The sequence below is a fragment of the Erinaceus europaeus genome, chromosome 5, assembly GCF_950295315.1.
Source record: "Erinaceus europaeus chromosome 5, mEriEur2.1, whole genome shotgun sequence".
NCBI classification, from domain to species: domain Eukaryota; kingdom Metazoa; phylum Chordata; class Mammalia; order Eulipotyphla; family Erinaceidae; genus Erinaceus; species Erinaceus europaeus.
Window position 1 is genome coordinate 44,635,179 of NC_080166.1, and position 19,367 is coordinate 44,654,545.

General features: G+C 37.1%; 1 protein-coding gene across 10 annotated transcripts in view; it reads right to left on the bottom strand.

Moving 5' to 3' along the window:
• Nucleotides 1-19,367, bottom strand: part of MAST4 (microtubule associated serine/threonine kinase family member 4) — a 724,287-nt gene that overhangs the window by 67,331 nt on the left and 637,589 nt on the right. For all 10 annotated transcript variants that reach the window (XM_060191259.1, XM_016188336.2, XM_060191258.1 and 7 more), the window contains 5 exons: nucleotides 19,101-19,258; nucleotides 16,721-16,796; nucleotides 14,186-14,395; nucleotides 6,507-6,608; nucleotides 2,692-2,824 (listed from right to left, as the gene is read on the bottom strand). In XM_060191259.1, the coding sequence (XP_060047242.1) occupies nucleotides 2,692-2,824; nucleotides 6,507-6,608; nucleotides 14,186-14,395; nucleotides 16,721-16,796; nucleotides 19,101-19,258 (679 nt within the window). The remainder of the gene's footprint in view (nucleotides 1-2,691; nucleotides 2,825-6,506; nucleotides 6,609-14,185; nucleotides 14,396-16,720; nucleotides 16,797-19,100; nucleotides 19,259-19,367) is intronic.

A 19,367-nucleotide genomic window follows, 5' to 3' on the forward strand; every position in this document is an offset into this window, starting at 1 on the left:
TGCCTTAGCTACAAAGATGAACTAGTCTAATCCTGGAAATAACCTCAGAAATAGATAGCATTATTCCTCCATTTTAATAAGACAAACACTGAGGCAGAGACTCATCAATTGTGATCAAGGCCACATATCCTGCTGTCACAATGGTCAAGATGCAGTACTGGGCAATCCCTGTCCAGACTCTCACTACTAACATCCAAAACTCAGGCAGTACACATCTTAGTGTAGATGTTGACCAAAAAAAAGGGGGGGGGGGCAGAAATGTAGATCAGAATTTGTGATGGTCACATTTTTTTCATAACAAACAGATTGGAAAGTAGCCTCTTATCTGAATCAGGAAAATTACATGTCAAGAGTTATAAAAACAAAGGGACTGGGTAGTGGAACACCTGATAAAAACCTGCAGGGGGGGCACTTAATGAAAAGTGAAGAAGCAGTACACCTTCCTTCCTTCCTTCCTTCCTTCCTTCCTTCCTTCCTTCCTTCCTTCCTTCTTTCATTCATTCCTCCCTTTCTCCCTCCCTCCCTCCTTTCCTTCCTTTCTCCCTTCCTTCCTTGCCCCTTCCTTCTTTCCTTCCTACCCTTCTTTCCTTCCTTCCTTCCTTCCTTCCTTCCTTCCTTCCTTCCTTCCCTCCCTCCCTCCCTCCCTCCCTCCCTCCCTCCCTCCCTCCCTCCTTCCTTCCTTCCTTCCTTCCTTCCTTCCTTCCTTCCTTCTTCCCCATCCATCTATCTATCTCAGAAAAGGAAAAAAAAAAAAAAGGCCACTAGGATTGGTGAAGTCAGAGCCCTAGCAATAACTCTGCTGGCAAAAGAAAGTAAGTTCAAAAAGCAAAACATTTCTCAGTGATACATTTAGTTACTAAATTTGAAACTTCTCAGTGGTAACTTTTAATATTTTTAAGACTACAAAGCCCCGGCTCCCCACCTGCAGGGGAATCGCTTCACAGGCAGTGAAGCAGGTCTGCAGGTGTCTATCTTTCTCTCCTCCTCTCTGTCTTCCCCTCCTCTCTCCATTTCTCTCTGTCCTACCCAACAACGACAACAACAATAATAACTACAACAATAAAACAACAAGGGCAACAAAAGGGAATAAATATTAAAAAAAAGATTTTTAAAAAAAGACTACAAAGTACATAAACAGTCTGTAGAATATTCACCTAGTGAAGTTCAACCTACAGTGTCTATTTATTGTCAGGGAAGAAAACTGAAGAGCTCACTTAGTTTCCAATTCAAGGGCTGACACAACTTTAACTACACTGGCGTGAAGAGTCACTATAATGCACTTTGACAGCCTCCCCCACTCCAATTACTTTCATAAAAAACAAATTAAAAGATGGTTCTGTTTTAAATAGAATTTCTGCTAAATAACCATTATCTGGGAAATACATATTATTTGTAAGCAGTGGGTAGTAATGGAATGGAACCAAGAGTCAGCTTTTGAAGCAGGAAGCTAAGGCATCATTTTGTAATGCCTGAAGAGATTTTTAAAACTCATCTAAATACCATTAAACATCTGCCCTTTTTATTTCATTGATTTAAACCATTTCTGAAGACTCATGATTCAAAAAGGTAAAGATGGTAATTTAAAAGCCATGGGGAAAAATCTCTCCCCAGGGAACTTTTCAGAAAAGCAGCCACGAGGCTCTGATAAGTGATGAATCTGTTGTGGTATTGCTTTCAGTACAGTATAAATTTATCTGGCATTATCTCCCAGTAATGCATGCATCATTTCTCTGGAAGCAAAGATACGATAGCCTTAAGAGCAAACAAAGCAGGGGAAATAGGAGAACAGGGCAGAGAGCAGCAGGTTCCCTGGCTGTTGATGGGAAAATATCTAGGCCAACAGTTGCCATCATTACAAACAATTTAGCAAGATAAACACTGTTTGTAAACTCAATTTAATGACCAGGAAGATGATTTTGAATGAAAGAGTCTATGACCAGCTTTGTGTCTTTTCAGGCAGAATCGAACTTAAGTGCTTAAGTGACAGTCCCAAACAATAACAAACAGAAAAAGGGAGGTGAGATACATGTTTAGCAACATTAGATAAAAACAAAACAAACAAACACAAAACTCAACACACTGATAGGGTGCTTCCCTCTTTTTTTATCCTATAGCACTAAACTGTTATTTTCCCCATTAGAATTAATTATAAATCATTTTGTAACTTTAGAATACACATGCTTATCTCTTCCAGTTCTCTTGTATGTTACCATTTTTCATACATTTCTGGGACAAGTAAGCAAAAATTGTGTCCAATTTAACCTATCAAATTATATTACTCTAAAACTACTTGAAATTTAAATGTCAACTCTAAACTAATAATAACTTCTTTAGCAGCATTTTTAAAATGAAAAGTACCCTTATAAAGAACTCAACTGAGTTTAGCAAGAGAAAATATACTCAGAGAAGATTGCAATCTAAACCCTTTTGGGACACTCTGACATTATCAGGTTGACAGGCTTCTTGAGTTTCAAGGCCTGTCCCCATACTATAGGTAAACATAAAATGGGTCATGTTCACTTGCTCCTCAGGACTCAATTTACAGATAATTGCTTGAAATCACAACTGGCACCCAGACTTAGACTTTTCAATATGAAGAGTAAAACTATGAAAAAATAAAGATTTGCTATAAAGTTCTATGAAGCCATACTGCTTGGTGAAGCAAAAGGACAGTTCAACAAATATACTTGCCTTCCAAAGGATCCTTATTGAGCCCAAGCTGGCTAATGATGTACCTGGGAATGTCAGTTTTAATACCCTGACCTTCTTTTGCATGGCCTTCTGCTGCTTCCAATAGGTAGTAAAATTCTTCAGGATCAAATTCCTAGTAGAAGACACAAATAAAATACCTCTGTAAACCAATCTGTATGAGGTTTTAGCATTTAAATTCCATTTATAATTAAATCATTGGATATACAGGAATGTGGACTATTTATGTAGAAAAGAAGCAACAACTTGCTTCTTAAAAGTATATAATTCTCACTTCCTACTTGTAGCCTATTCATATTTTGAGGTAATACTTTTATGTATTTGACATGCCAGAGATAAATACCATTACCAATTCCCTTGTAATGTAAATCTGAAGGTACTATGCTCTGTTTAAGGTATCAATCTTATTGAAAATGAACAGATATGTACAGGGATGCAGAGGTTGCAAGGCTCCTGTGTTGAATATGAATAGACATGGGCCCCAGATCAGACCAATGAGGTCTACAGTTAACAGTATTTATATATTTTTTTCATATTTGTGAGCCACTCTCTGCCCTAATCCAGCTTTCTAGTCCTATTTCCAACTATGACACCATCTCCCAGATAATTTAGCCCATCTGCCCTTTAGCTATCAGGCATAGGCAAAAATTAGTAAAGTCATCAGTTCCTTGGAATATACCTAAAATAGACTTCCTAACTTTTTCTAAAATGGAGACTACAAATCTCATCAGCTATATTCTTACTTCTAGGTTCCTGACTATTAAACTTTTTTTTTTTCTGTTTTATACCTTAATTCTTTTCAGCAACAAAATTACAGATGCTACATGACGCCAACCTGACTTCCCTGGGCAGACAACCTCAACAATGTGTCCTGGAACCCCACTTCTCCAGAGTCATGCCCCACTAAGGAAAGATAGAGATAGGCTGGGAGTATAGATTGACCTATCGACATCCATATCCAGTGGAGAAGCAATTACAGAAGTCAAACCTCCCACCTTCTGTACCCTATAATGATTCTGGTCCATGCTCCCAGAGTGATAATAGAGAACCTTCTAATGGAGGGGATGGGTTACAGAACTCTGGTGGTAGGAATTGTATGGAATTGTACCCCTCTTATCCTACAACCTTGTCAATTATTATTAAATCAATAAAAAAAGATATCACACTTACAAGGGTGCCTGCCTTGTCAGGCACATGATCCATGTATGACCCTGGTCCCCACCCCATTGGGGGAAGCTCTATTTCTCTATCTCAAAAAAGACATATGTTAGTCCTAAATTATGAAAATTAGTATATAATTTGCCATATTAAGGGATGAGTTTTTAAGTTTTCTTTTCCATATTATTGTCTGTATATTTTCATTCCTTTGAAATAATTTTAGCGGATTTTTTTTAAAGTTTGTAGATTAACTTACTTAACCTGTAACTATAATATTACGGTGCTTTTTGTCCAGAGCAGAAAATATTAAATCCTATAACCCAAATCTATCAAGAAGTGTGAAAATGTGAAATATTATTACTTTTCCTTTATTAGAAGGGTTTTAGCCTCTACAAACTCCCAAAATAAGTAAATAAATATATTGCTTGTCGAGTTCTCCAAACATGTAAAAACCATGTTGTTACATAACAAGTAACTTTGAATAATTTACCACTGAAAATTATGTGGATTTTAAAAATTGTATTAAAGAAATAATTAAATACAAAAAACAATAACTGAACAGATCTGAATTTTTAAATTGTGTCTTTCAATTAATTTTGAAATCTGTAAAACTCATATAGAAGGTTCAGTTTCCCTTTCCGAAGAATTAGTTACAGAACAAGTCATGTTAGAATAAACATTCTCTATGATTTTCAGCAAACTCTTAGTAAAGAGCTTTCTGAAAATATAAGAAAGTGAAATCTCAAAATTATTGGATAACAAAATTATTTTTCTCATAATGCCACGAATTTATTTTAAAATTCCGATAGCACATTTTCCTCACGTATTTTTACCTTTTTTGACTATTGCTTTAATATGTAATAAAAGTCTTTCAAATCACATCACTCTAAATTGATGTATTATAAACAATTTGGTTTACAGACTTAAAGCACAGTTGCGACTTTAATTTACATTCCCTATATTTTCCCTCAAGGGTTTCCCCATTTTGATTAATGCTCCAAGTAAGCAACTTTAGAATCCCAACATTTCATTCAAGAGTTTCTAAAACTGTTTTTTAAAAGATTGCTGCAAGGAAGTGGGCCATGGCACAAGTGGCTGAGTGCACACATTACCATACGCAAGGACTCAGGTTCAAACTCCCGCTCCCCACTTGCAGGGAAGAAGCCCTATAAACAGTGAAACAGTGATGCAGATGTTTCTTTTTCTCTATGCCTCTGTATCTCTCCCCACCCCCAATTTCTCTTTGTCCTATCAAATAAAAAAAGAGGGGGAAAACACTTGCTGCAGATGGAAAAAAAGTCACACCAAAGTTCACACTCAAATCTCTTTACATATATTTGCAATGACAGAGAGAATAAGTTATATACATAAGAGAATTGTGGGTGACATAGCCTCTCAATTTCTGAGCCTCCATTTTCATCTGAGCTGATAGTGCTAAAAATAAGCATCTATTTCAAATCTACTTCTATGTTCACTTGTTTATATTATTGAGAAAATTCACTTTTATTTTTCTTTTCTGATTATGAATAATATTAATTTTCTCTTTTAAGGCATGATTTTGGGTTATATGCAGCTGACTGGAAACATAAATTTTGATGCCAATGGTATACCAACCCCTCCACCCCCCAACACAAAGTAAACTGCAGGAAGTATAAGCAGGAAGTATGTAATTCAAGAGGTACAATGGGAGTAAAAAAAGTAAGTCTTTCTGTACTGGCCAGTTACACAGTTCTCTCCAGAAGAGTACAGAGTTTTTTTCCTCAGTCAGTCTCCCACGCACACTTAGTGCTAAATAGTACTTTGACACTGTGACTTCAATGATTCTGGCCATCCATGGAAAGTCCCACTCGACTAGGCAAGTACTTTCCTCCTGAAAACATTTCCCATGTTCTCCTGTGCATTTGTATAATAGGCCTGTGAATATTTCACTACTGTAACAAGCTATGGATGCTATTTATATAATGAAGGTTAACACCAAAGCAATACAAATACAGGTGGGCCTATGTATAATTTCGAAACATTTATACTACAAGCAAAGTGCTACAAACATGTTATGAAGACTTTAATAGCTAGTGATAACTGAGTTCTGATAATATGTTAATTCCCTTATTTCAGTAAAATTGACAGAAGAATAAATCAATTTTAAGAAAATGATCACTGGCCAAAGAAAATATACTTGATAAAATGAACTAAATTCTAAAAGATTCATTCCTTTGGGTCTAGGTGAGTTCTTAGTGTATTATCACAAATGGATTGCTGGCTGGCACCTATTCATAACAGGCCACATTCTGAAAAAACAAATAAAATTTTTAACAAAAAAAAATTTACCAAAATTAAGGCATAGTGAGCCAGTGTTTTAAATTAGCTGTAATAATGTAACTATACTGAGGTAAGATCAAATGCATAGTTTCATGATTATCTTCCAAGTTTAACCAAAATGTGAGATGTCTCTCACCTAATACAGCACAAGTCCTAGAATTCTTACTTAAAATCAGAAATGAAAAATCACATCCAGAGTTCCTCTTGAATCTTTCCACTTAGCTCTCATCTTTGAAGGAAAATGAAACTAAAGCTATCCTAAGGTCTCTGGGTTTCCTCAGTTAACATAAATAACAGAACTGCATCTCAGGGCCACTTACCAGGCACTCTAATAACCGAGCAGGACGGGCAATAACAATTAAGATTTTTCGAACTAGTTGCTTAATAAATGCCAACTCTCCACTTTCGGACCGATCATGAGCCTACGAGAAAGCAATGAAAAGAATGATGGTGCAAAGTTACTCCATTAATGGAAAAGAAAATCAGCAAAGCATGTTAATTAGATAATTGCACATATTCAAAAATTAAGTAATTTAGAAAATACTTTTAAAAGATTGATAAGCATACATTATCTCTACATAAATGGACACTATTAAACTCTTATATCTACAAAATGACTCTATTAGCCAAAATTTAATTGCATTTATCTTCTCTGTTAAAAATCAAATGTTAGGGCTCTTAATGTGAGCTATGGATGAGAAGTTTATGACACATTAAATACATGGTACTAGTAAGACTGATGAGGAATCTTGATTTTCCAGATGTAGCACCTTAAATATATGAAATGGGTAACATAGTAAAGGAAATATTTGCTATTTTGGGTTTTTAACACATTCATAAAACAGCTTTCCATATATAATGTCACCTATGTAAAGTGATTATATTTATCAGCAATATGTCTGTTGAACTTAAATGCATAAAATAAAGGACAATATCCCAAAATGTTGGTAAATAAACTGTATATAAACAAAAGGGAAACAGATAATATTTAAAGGTTGAAACAAAGAAGAAATGATCACTGGTAAATAATTACAGAATAGAATACACTCAGAAGGTCAAACAGTAACCATAATTATAGGTCTTGGTAACCAGTAGGAAAGTTAGCTTTCTTAAGCTGTCTTCAAATTTTCTTTCCAATTTATGTTTAGCAGCAAAAGAGGATGCTCGAAGCTAGGATGAATGACAAGAAATGCAAGTATGTGTTTTAACCAAAACTTAGTAGAAAACCTTAAAGCAGTGGAGTGGGCAGCTCATAGATCGCCAAGTATTCATTCCATGTATGAAGCTATGAAACTACCTATGAAGGGATACACTGCATATGAAGGTATTCTGGAGTCTCTCTACTAAATAAAAATAAGGGGTGGGGTGGTGTCACACCAGATAGAGTGTACATATTACCATGCACAAGGACACAGGTGCAAACCCCTGGTCCTTATCTGCAAAGAGAAAGCTTCACGAGTGGTGAAGTAGTATTGCAGCTGTCTCTCTCTCTCTCTTTCCCTCTCTGTCTCCCCCTTCCTTCTTGATTTCTCTCTGTCTTTGTCCAATTAATTAACTATAAAATAAATAAATGAATGAATTAAAGACATCCCTGGGAAATTAATCAAAACCAAAGAAAACTACTCACTCTTTGACAGTTTTGACTGAATACAGACCCTTTCTTTACTATAATAATCACAACTTCATAAATTCAGAAACAAGAAGAAAACCTAAGAAGGCCAAGCATGCTTGAGAGGTCTATTCAAAAGAATATAAGAACATTATATCTTAAAATTAGTAGTTTTAGATTATAAAAATCCCATTTCAAAAGCTGTAAAAACAAGCAGTTCATTTCTCCTAAGAACTATCAGCTACAACCAAAGTAGAAACATACCACAAATTATAACTCAGAAAATACTTTATCTACCAACATTATTGGAAGAGAGTACTGGAGACTTTGTTAAAACACCAAACACATGTGAAGATCTTCTCCCATTCTGTGAGAGGTCTCTTTAATAGTTTCTTTGGATGTGCAGAAGCTTTTTAATTTGATGTAGTCCCATTGGTTTGTTTCTGCTTTAGTCTTCCTTGCAGTTGGGTTTGATTCATCAAAGATGTCCTTGAGGTATAGGTGGGAAAGTGTTTTACCAATGTTTTCCTCTAAGGATTTGATTGTAGTCTAACATCCAGGTCTTTGATCCATTTGGAGTTGATTTTTGTTTCTGGTGAGATAAAGTGGTTCAATTTCATTCTTCTGCATGTTACAACCCAGTTTTCTCAGAACCATTTATTGAAGAGAGCCTCCTTCTTCCATTTAATGCTTTGGGCCCCCTTATCAAAGATTAGATGTCCATAGGTGTGGGGATTTATTTCTGGGCTTTCAATTCTGTTCCACTGGTCTGTGTGCCTATTTTTGTTCCAGTACCATGCTGTTTTGATGATGATGGCTTTATAATATAGTTTAAGGTCTGGGAGTGTGATTCATGCCTCCATTTCTGTTTCCTTTCCTTAAGATGGTTTTGGCAATTCTAGGTGTTTTCATGTTCCAGATAAATGATTGTAGTGTTTGTTCTATTCTCTTAAAGAAGCTTGGTGGAACTGTGATGGGTATTGCATTAAATTTGTATATGGCTCTGGGGAGAATATTCATTTTGATGATATTTATTCTTCCAATCCATGAGCATGGGACATCTTTCCATTTCTTGGTATCAGTTTCTATTTCCTTGAGTAGCGACTCAGTTTTCAGTATATAAGTCTTTCACTTCTTTGGTCAACTTTATTCCTAGGTATTTGATTGATTTTGCTGAAATAGTAAATAGGAGTGATTTCAAGATGTCTTCTTCTTCAGATTTAGTGTTTGCATAAAGAAATTCCACTGATTTTTGTACATTGATTTTGTAGCCTGATACCTTGCTATATTGCCTAATAACTTCCAGTAGTTTTCTGCTGGATTCTTTAGGTTTTTCTATGTATACTATATATCATCTGCAAATAGTGAGAGCTTGACTTCTTCCAATCTGTATTCCTTTAATTTCTTTCTCTTGCCTGATTGCTATGGCAAGAACTTCCAATACTATGTTAAAGAGTAATGGTGACATTGAACAGCCCTGTCTAGTCCCTGATCTGAGGGGGAATGCTTACAGCTTCTGTCCATTGAGTATGATGTTGGCTGTAGGTCTGCTATATATAGATTCCACTATCTTGAGGAATTTCTCATCTATTCCCATTTTTTGTAGAGTTTTGAGCATGAATGGGTGTTGGATTTTGTCAAAGGTTTTCTCTGCATCTATTGAGATAATCATGTGGTTTTTGGCTTTGCTTTTATTGATGTGGTGGATGACATTGATTGACTTACAGATGTTGAACCAGCCTTGCATTCCTGGGATGAATCCCACTTGGTCATGATGAACAATCTTTTTTGATATGCTGCTGTATCCGGTTGGCCAAGATCTTGTTTAATATTTTGGCATCTATGTTCATCAGAAATATTGGTCTGTAGTTTTCCTTTTTTGTTCTGTCCCTATCAGCTTTTGGTATCAGTGTGATGTTGGCTTCATAGAAGGTGGAAGGGTCTATTCCTGTTTCTTCAATATTATGGAAAAGCTTAAGAAGTATGGGTACTAACTGTTTCCTGAAAGTTTTGTAGAATTCGTTTGTAAAGCCATCTGGTCCAGGACTTTTGTTGTTGGAGAGATTCTTAATAACGGTTTCAATTTCTTTGGCTGTGATTGGTGCATTTAGATTTTGTAGTTCTTCTTGTTTCAGTTTTGGAAGGGCATATGTTTCTAGGAATTGTTCCATTTCTTCCAGATTCTCTAGCTAATCACCAAAATATATGAAGAACTCAGCAAACTTAGCACCAAAAGAGCAAATGACCCCATCAAAAATGGGCAGAGGATATGAACAAAACATTCACCTCAGAGGAGATACAAAAGGCTAACAAACATATGAAAAACTGCTCTAGGTCACTGATTGTCAGAGAAATGCAAATTAAGACAACATTAAGATACCACCTCACTCCTGTAAGAATGGCTTACATCAAAAAGGACAGCAGCAACAAATGCTGGAGAGGCTGTGGGGACAGAGGAACCCTTTTGCATTGCTGGTGGGAATGTAAATTGGTCCCGCCTCTGTGGAGAGAAGTCTGGAAAACTCTCACAAGGCTAGACATGGACCTTCTATATTCCTCTCCTGGGCTTATACCCCAAGGTCTCCATAACACCCAACCAAAAAGAGGTGTGTACTCCTATGTTCTTAGCAGCACAATTCATAATAGCTAAAACCTGGAAGCAACCCAGGTGCCCAACAACAGATGAGTGGCTGAGAAAGCTGTCGTATATATACACAATGGAATACTATGCAGCTATCAAGAATAATAAACCCACCTTCTCTGACCCATCTTGGACAGAGCTAGAAGGAGTTATGTTAAGTGAGCTAAGTCAGAAAGATAAAGATGAGTATGGGATGATCTCACTGATCAACAGAATTTGAGTAAGAAGATCTGAAAGGGAAACTAAAAGCAGGACCTGACTAAATTACAGCAGGAATCTCACATCTGCACTATAGAGCCTCTACTTCCCCCAGTCCTGGAACCTTTGGATAGGGCCCACTTTCCCGTATGCCTCTCCCAATCCATATCAAATAATATTGCATCTACCGATCGCAACCTAATCAACACAACAATTGCCACCTCAACATGCTTCAGCTCAGACTGTGTCCAGAGACTTCACGTGTGGAATGACAACCTTTCAGCTTCATTACTCGGGTGAGACCTTTCCTTTCATAGTATTCTCTAATTCCATCCCAGGTGGTTCACTTTCTAACAAAGTCCCAAAACCTAGATATACACCAGGTTCTGTGAGAGAGAGCATATGTTCACATGTATCCATAAACTACTGCAAAATATATACCTGAAAGCAGAAGTACACTAGAGTTTGCAGTGAGTAACCCCCTAACACTTCCTCTGCACTATTCCAACCTTTGGGTCCATGATTGCTCAACAATTTGTTTGGCTTTGTATGTTAACTCTCTTTTCAGTCACCAGGTTCCAGATGTCATCAGGATGCCGGCCAGGTTTCCCTGGACTGAAGACCCCACCAATATGTCCTGGAGCTCTGCTTCCCCAGAGACCCACCCTACTAGGGAAAGAGAGAGGCAGACTGGGAGTATGTACCAACCAGTCAACGCCCATGTTCAGTGGGGAAGCAATTATAGAAGCTAGACCTCCCACCTTCTGCAACCCACAACGACCCTGGGTCCATGCTCCCAGAGGGATAGAGAATGGGAAAGCTATCAGGGGAGGGGGTGGGATATGGAGATTGGGTGGTGGAAATTGTGTGGAGTTGTAACCCTCCTACCCTATGGATTTGTTAATTTAACCTTTCTTAAATAAAAATAGAAATAAAAAAACACCAAACACAACTGCACGCTAAGCATGCCTGCCTTCATCAAAACACAAAAATAAAAGATACTAATTTTTGTATTTGTGCATTAAGTTTATGTACTTGAAGCAGTTGACAGTATAAAATATACAAGTGCTAGATTTAAAACCAGGTTATAGTTTTCTGTACATTTTCTTTCTTTGGATAAAGACATATACACACACACACACACACCAAAAAATAAATAAATAAATAATAACCAGAGACACAAAAGTGTTCATCTGGAATTGACCTAGACCTTGTATTTTAAAGAGGTACAAGTTAAATCAAGCTGCTCAAGCCTCAGGGAGACATTTGCTGGGTAGGCAAAGACTGACAATGGGAAAAGTGGCTGGGAGACAGGCTTGGCAGGCACACAATGTCACAGCTGGGAACTGACAATTGCATCACAAGGAAAGCAAAGTGAGTTCCCACAATTCAGCTCTGTCCAAAAGGGGCAAGTTTTCCTGTGATCATTTTCATACAATCTTTTGAAAGGGCATTGTAGAAATTATTCTGGAGATAGTTATAATTCTCACAAAAGGACTGGAGAAAAGGTTTATCTATGAAGATAAACAAGAAAACATTCATTTTTCTAGATCCATATATGTCAGAAGCATGTATGTTTTTCTGCCCCAAAGACAATTTTTCTAAAAAGCTATATTTTTCATTGGTTACATAGCCCATTTAGATAACCTTTGAAACCCTTATTTTTTTTAATTGCTATGGAACGTCAATCTGCCAAATCAGTCACACCCAAACTAAATTAAGTAGGTATTTTAATGCCTATAAAAGAATGAAAGATGTAAGACTAAACTTGTAATTGTAGTGATATTAGGGACAGATCAGAGGATAACTTTGTAGTCTGTGTCTGAGTTAATTACACATTTTTGACCCCAAACTGAACTGCAATTACAAGTTTTGTCCTATATGCTTTATTCATTCACAGGTATTCCCTAAAAAGTGTAGAGTTAGTATGGAAAGCTGTTTTCATTAAAATCCCTACTTACTTATATTTCTGTATGACTGATTTGTAGACTGATGTTTAATGCTATGCCAGTAAGTAGGTTTTCTCACTAACCTTAACAGTAAGGACCGTGAACAATGAGTTTAGATCAGAAACCATTTGTTTAGTATTTATTTATTGATAGTTTATGTGTGTCACCTGCTATAATGAAGAAAACAAACACTACCCTTGTCCCCACAGTTCTTAGGTTCAAGTTCAATCTTATGGTCTGAATATTGGTATCAGTTCTTTCCATGATAAGCACAGTGATTGAGACTTTCATTTAGCAATTCTTAAAGCAATCACACATTGCTGATACATCCATATGCATAATAATTTCTGTAAATTAATTTTCATTTTAATTTATAGGAGAACCAGCCCATGACAAATTGGAAATTAAAAAAAAAAAAAACCCTAACAGTGGGCTCATCCCTCCAAGGTAGTCTGAGAAACACTGCCTTAGCAGACTGTGAGGTTGAAATGGGAATAGGGTAATTGGAGAAGAAATGAAAGAAAAACAGTGGCTGCCAGTCAGGCAGAGATCTTTTTTATTTCATTATGAATAAATTTTGCAGGAGCAAGGACAGATGGAATTCTGAAAAAACTAGGATATTATTTTCCTTCAATTCCATGCAATTATTTACATATTTATGTTTAGAGGAAACTATCTACTACTACGTTTACACTGGCATAATTTATACCCTGTGAGATACAAAAATACAATATATCCAACTACACAGGCTAAATAGGTTTTGCTTATAGGCTGTGGCTCATCAATTTTAATCAGAATAGCAATATCATACAATCACTTCATTCCACCATGTACATTCCTACCAGTGGCAGTGTTATCAGAAGGAAGCATGCGAGTGTTAGGCCCTCTGTTTATCTGTCATTGGGAAATTGGATATTTTGTTAGAAGAAGAATTGACACTAATAAACATATAAGTTGTCAACACCACATACAGGTTAATTAATAGAGTACATGGTCTGGAATAAGCGAACAATTTCCTATTTATCCTTTTTAGATATTAGAAATAGATGGTGTCATCAAATAATGCACATAAACTCAGGCAATTTATAATTTTATGATACATGGGGGAGGTTTCACAGCTTCAAACATGTATGCTGAAATCGTAGATTGCTGGGTCCCAAGTTTCCTATAAAGATTATTACATTAGCTTTCAATTACTGTAAATGATGGCCAAAATGAACTTATAGCAAGTAGTAACCAGTTATTTTACTTTTTTGCTTCAATGGAATATGAATACCATTTCATGCTAAAAATTTGTATGTAACTGCTCTCATTATTGTTTTGCAGGGTAAAAGCAAAGTGAATCAGAAAAGTTTATACAGGGGGCTGAGAGGTGGTGCACCCAGTTAAGCACACATATACTACATGCAAGGACCAGGGTTAGAGGTCTTGCTCTAATTGCAGCTGGGACGCTTCACAAGCAGAAGTAGAAGAAGAAAAAGAAGAAGAAAAAGAAGAAGAAGAAAAACTGTCACCCATAGCCATGGATTCAAAGTGCTGGCACTGAGCCCCAGCAATAATCCCGGAGGAAAAAAAAGTATATATATGGTATATAATGCATACCTCCTGTAGTAATTTATCTAGCTTGTGCTGTAATTCAAGGAAGTATCTGGAGGTGATAAGACCCTGATGGGATTTATCCAAGCAGTCACGTGCCAACTCAATAATCTGGTGGTGAGTAAAACTAAGTACTCCATCTGCGAGGGGAAGAACATGGTCGGGAGAGTAGCTGGTGATAATTTCTCTTAGACGTTCTTCCATCTGAGCTGTAGCCTGGATAGAGAAAACATGCACATACAGATGTAATCCAAGGAAACACATATGTGGACAATTCAATCATCACTCTCAGCGCTTTCAGATACCTGCAAGTGTTATTAAATAGAATAATGAAAACTAAAGTGAACAGAAGCCTCGCCTCTACATGACACTAGAAGCAGCATGTTATTGCGCATTTACTAAAAAATAAAATAAAAATCAAGTAATACTGCACAACAGAAATGACCCCAAAGGAAATGATAGACTTTAGGTGATTATGAAGTGCCATGTGGGCTTCTCAACTGTAGCACATGAACCACTCTTGTGGTGGGGGTACATATGGAGGGTGAAGGGCACATGAAGACTCTACTTTCTGCCCAATTTTTAAGAAACTGAGTCTAAAACTGCCCTGGAAAATAGTCTATACATGAAAAAAAAAATCAAATCAGAAGTCTCACCATGTGGAACAAAGATTTGAGGAATGTAAGAGAAACTGAATATCCCAGGGTGATAACTACTTTTTCTCCAATGCCTATCAAATGTAAAATGGTTCATTCAGATTACTCAAACACTATCTGCCAATTTTTATGCTTTAACTTCAGATCTTGGGCTCTTTCAGATAGACTGTCAAAATAATATCAAATAGTTATGGTTTTATCTATTCAGAAAAATCAGAACTTGCGGCCAGGCCGTGGCGGACCTGATTAAGCACTTACATTACAGTGTGCAAGGACACAGGTTCAAGCCCTTGGTCCCCATCTGCTGGGGGAAAACTTCATGAGTGGTGAAGCAGGGCTGCAGGTGTCTCTATCTCTATCTCTCTCCCTATCTTCCCTTCCCCTCTCAATTTCTCTCGGTCTCTATCCAATGATGGATAAGTAAAAAGTAAATAATATTATTTTTAAAATCAGGACTATTGCTAGAATCCCATTGGGTGGGTCTAGCATTTCTTTTATTGGGTAGAATATAAAGTCTGAGGGATGAGTGTCTTATCTGCTCTTTATCCTTTTTATCAAAAAGTCACATGAGGGTTGGGAGATATCATAGTGGAAGCACATCAGGTTTTCATACCTGAGGCCCACAAAGGTACTAGGTGGTTCAGTCCCTGGCACCCCCATAAACCAGAGTTACCCAGTCTCTTTCAATATCCCTCTAATTAAAATAAGTACATATTTTAAAATAAAAAGACAAAGGGCCATTCCTTAGTAAAAACAAAAATAAAAACTCTTTTCCAACTTTTGTTTCACTCTCTGTGACCCCCTACTGCTCAGTCAATATCTCTAGTTACATTGATGTTTATGTAGGCAGAGCCCACTGCCTCCAGGTCCCCTGAAATCCTAACTAGCATTAACTAGGTAGAATCCAGAATCGCTTCCCTGCTGAAAAAGTGACATGTGATAAATAGCTAAAACACCTTTAATCAATGACATCAATGTAGGGTTCATTACAAATAGTAAGTACACTACTCTTGATTTATGAAATCAAAGATTTCCTTTGTTCTCTTGTATAGAGCTTACGAGGGGAGGGTGCACAGAAACAAAACGGAGAGACGTTGAGATGTGCAGGAACATGCCAGTGGAAACAAGGAAACAAGGCTGGCAGGGACTCTCAGACAGCAGTTCTCTGTGCCAGGAGTTCTGGCAATAACCAAGTCTTCTCTGAGTTCAGTTACATTCCTTCCACAGGTGTAGTGGGAATCCTGCAGATATACTTTCATTTCTAAGTTAATAGGATCAGACAATAATTTCTAAAAAGACAGAAAGCCACACAAGAGAAAAAGAAGTTAAAGAGATAGTAAATAGGGGAAGGGGCAGAGGCAGGTGGTGCCCTGCCCGGTAGAATACACATTTTACAGTGTGACTCTGGACACCTGCCTCTATCCAAAATAAAATAAAGTAAGATAAAATATTTAAAAGGTACAGAGAAAGTTCCTTTAAAAAAATAAAGAGCTTTCATCCCACCTCATAATTTACAGACTTTTGAGAAAGAGAAGATATCTGTGCTTCATAGTGTAGCAGTTAGTTGGCCCAGAGCAAGAGCACAAGAAACATGGGTGTAGAGACCATTCAAAGCCAATAATTCTAATAGTACCAAGCCTACACAATGGGGTCATACAAACACACGGACTTACTTTAGAGTGAGCTCAGCATAGACAGTGTGGCTAGTTTTCAGCAGTTTTTAAGATATCCAGCTGTTTTATCTTTCTAGGAAGGCTGCAGTGTTGTTTTATTCAAGTCATTGCTGGATTGGACCATAACTTCCCACAAGAAAGCCAGTTTACAGATGCTAAATCTATGTTACCTGTTCATTTAGATGCTAGGCATCTTCAATTCAATTCATTACCTTTGGGAACCTTTCTTTGTAGACATGGTTCATCATAATTATTTCATGGTCACAGCAGGCAGGAGAACGTCCAGGGCTGCAAGCAAAGCAAATTACCCTTTTAAACTTGCCACAGCATGAAATGAAAATAAGCTTTTTATTTATAAACAATTGGTAGCATCAAATTTACTTATGGACCTTCCTAAGAAAAGTATATCAGATAATAAACTACAAAATCAGTCATTAGTACTCACGGAGGCAAACATGCCCCCAAAGAGAAACATGCTGAATAGAATGCCAAAGGAAAGCTCAGGAAGTGGAATGCAAAAGGGTAATTATAGCAACAATACAAGATTAGTTCAGAAAAGGTTCTTAAGTTGAGATCATAGCCCGTAGGTAGCCTGCCCTGGTATAGCTCTGGAAACCAATTAGTGAACTGCAATATGAAACAAAACAGGGTATCTGCAAAACAGCATCATGGAGGACAAGTTGAGCAATATAATTTCACACTTTCATTCTACACCTGCACTCTGTCACCTACCACAGAAGAGGTTGAGAGACTTCCATGGCATAGGTGTCACCTTTGAAATCCATTTCCTAGCCTAGTAAATATTTATTTGGGATGCTGAAGTAGACATGATGAAACTGAGGCAGACAGACAGCTGTGTGCATTTTATTTTACTTTACTTTGTTATTTCAACCACAGGTTTGTGTGCCTTCGCTGGCTATTCTAGGGAATCTTTTCACAAAGCCAAAAATGGCACAAGTAAAACACAATGCATCTAAATGGATTAAGAAAAGTGGCCTTTTATTTGTGTCTCAAAATCATCTAACACACTCGATAATTACTCAATATGACTACATTTACTGTCATGACTATGATTCTAAATAAGAAAGTTGCGAAAGACAAACACCTCTCAGTAAATTTTGATATTCAACTGAATACATTATCAAACAAGTTCTCATATATGAAAGTACAGCTGGGAGTCGGGCAGTAGTGCAGCAGGTTAAGTGCACGTGGCACAAAGTGCGAGGACCGGCATAAGGATCCCAGTTCAAACCCCCAGCTCCCCACCTGCAGGGGAGTTGCTTTGCAGGCGGTGAAACAGTTCTGTAGGTGTCTATCTTTCTCTCCCCCTTTCTGTTTTCCCCTCCACTCTCCTTTTCTCTCTGTCCTATCCAACAACAATGGCATCAATAACAACAAAAAAAATAACTACAACAATAAAACAACAAGGGCAACAAAAGGAAATAAATAAATAAATAAATAAAAATAAGAAAGTACATCAGTTCTGTAATACCAAGATCTGATGATGAGCTCTACAGCGGGACAGACTTCCCTGACCCTCCTATAGAGAAGAACTTGCTCCTGTAGCTGTTAGGATTGTAGAAGCCATTAGCCCTCAGGACTCTTAAGGAACTACAGACTCCCTCCACCCAAGGATCTGGGCCTTCCTAGGGTGTCATATGTAAGAAAAGGTAGAAATATAGAAAAGGATCATTTGGTCTAGTAGGCCAACTCTAGTGGGTCACATTCTCACTTGGGAAGAGTTGTATTGTGAATAGACTTTCCTTCTAACCAAGCCTGCTAATTTCCCTCCCTTCCGTAGGTGTTGATGCAGACAACTATCACACCACCATACTAATCATAAACTTGGATTAGAGTCTGTTTCCTCAAGAACAAAACTGTGACATATTATTTTTTGAAATTAGGCCAAAATAAAACACCTCTATTCAATACTAAACAGACAATATTTGACATCCATAAAAACCCCAGGGGGCACAAGATCCTAACAATTTGTTCAGAATTTTGAAGAAAGAATTATGAAGGGCAGAGAATAAGATGATTGCTAACTTTTTAGAAAGCAGAATCTGAAAATATATCCTAATTTTTCTCTCCTGCATTTTTAAGTCGAGTTTCTCCCTCTTTAATAAGGATATTAAGTGTTCTTGGGTAGCCTGGGAGGTGGTACAGTGGATAAAGCATTGGACTTTCAAGCATGAGGTCCTGAGTTCAATCCCCGGCAGCACATGTACCAAAGTGATGTCTGGTTCTTTCTCTCTCTCCTATCTTTCTCATAAGTAAATAAAATATTAAGTGTTCTTGCTCCATAATTAGATTGCTTTAATATTTTCAAATGGCTGGTACTTTTATAGGGTGTCCCTTCAGGCCATGATGATTATTGCTACTACAGTAATTAGCAAATTGTGAGAATTAAAAAGAAAATAATAAGATGCCTTTCAATGATAATTAACAATATCATGTGTAGATAGAAAATATCACACTGTATTTATAATAGCTTACAAATCAGTGAACACATATATGAATTAGCCAAAATCCTTGAAATGATTAGAAACTGATAATGCATTGAAGTAACACTTTTTGATCAGGTCCACACACCTCAGACTTCGGGAACGGGGGCGCATAGGAGTGTTCCTGCATCTGTTCTCAGTGGCGATGCTTTCAGTGGTACAAAAATGTTTTGATAAGAAATGTAATTCATCTGGCGTTGGTTGATATGGTAACTGATGCAACTTCTCCTGTGAGGAACAGGATGACTAAAACAAAACAAAGTGAAGTTATTCAACTACCTCAAGAAGAATTTCATCCCAAGAGTATGAGATCAAAGCACTAAACTGGAGGTAATGCCAACATGTTATATTGCTT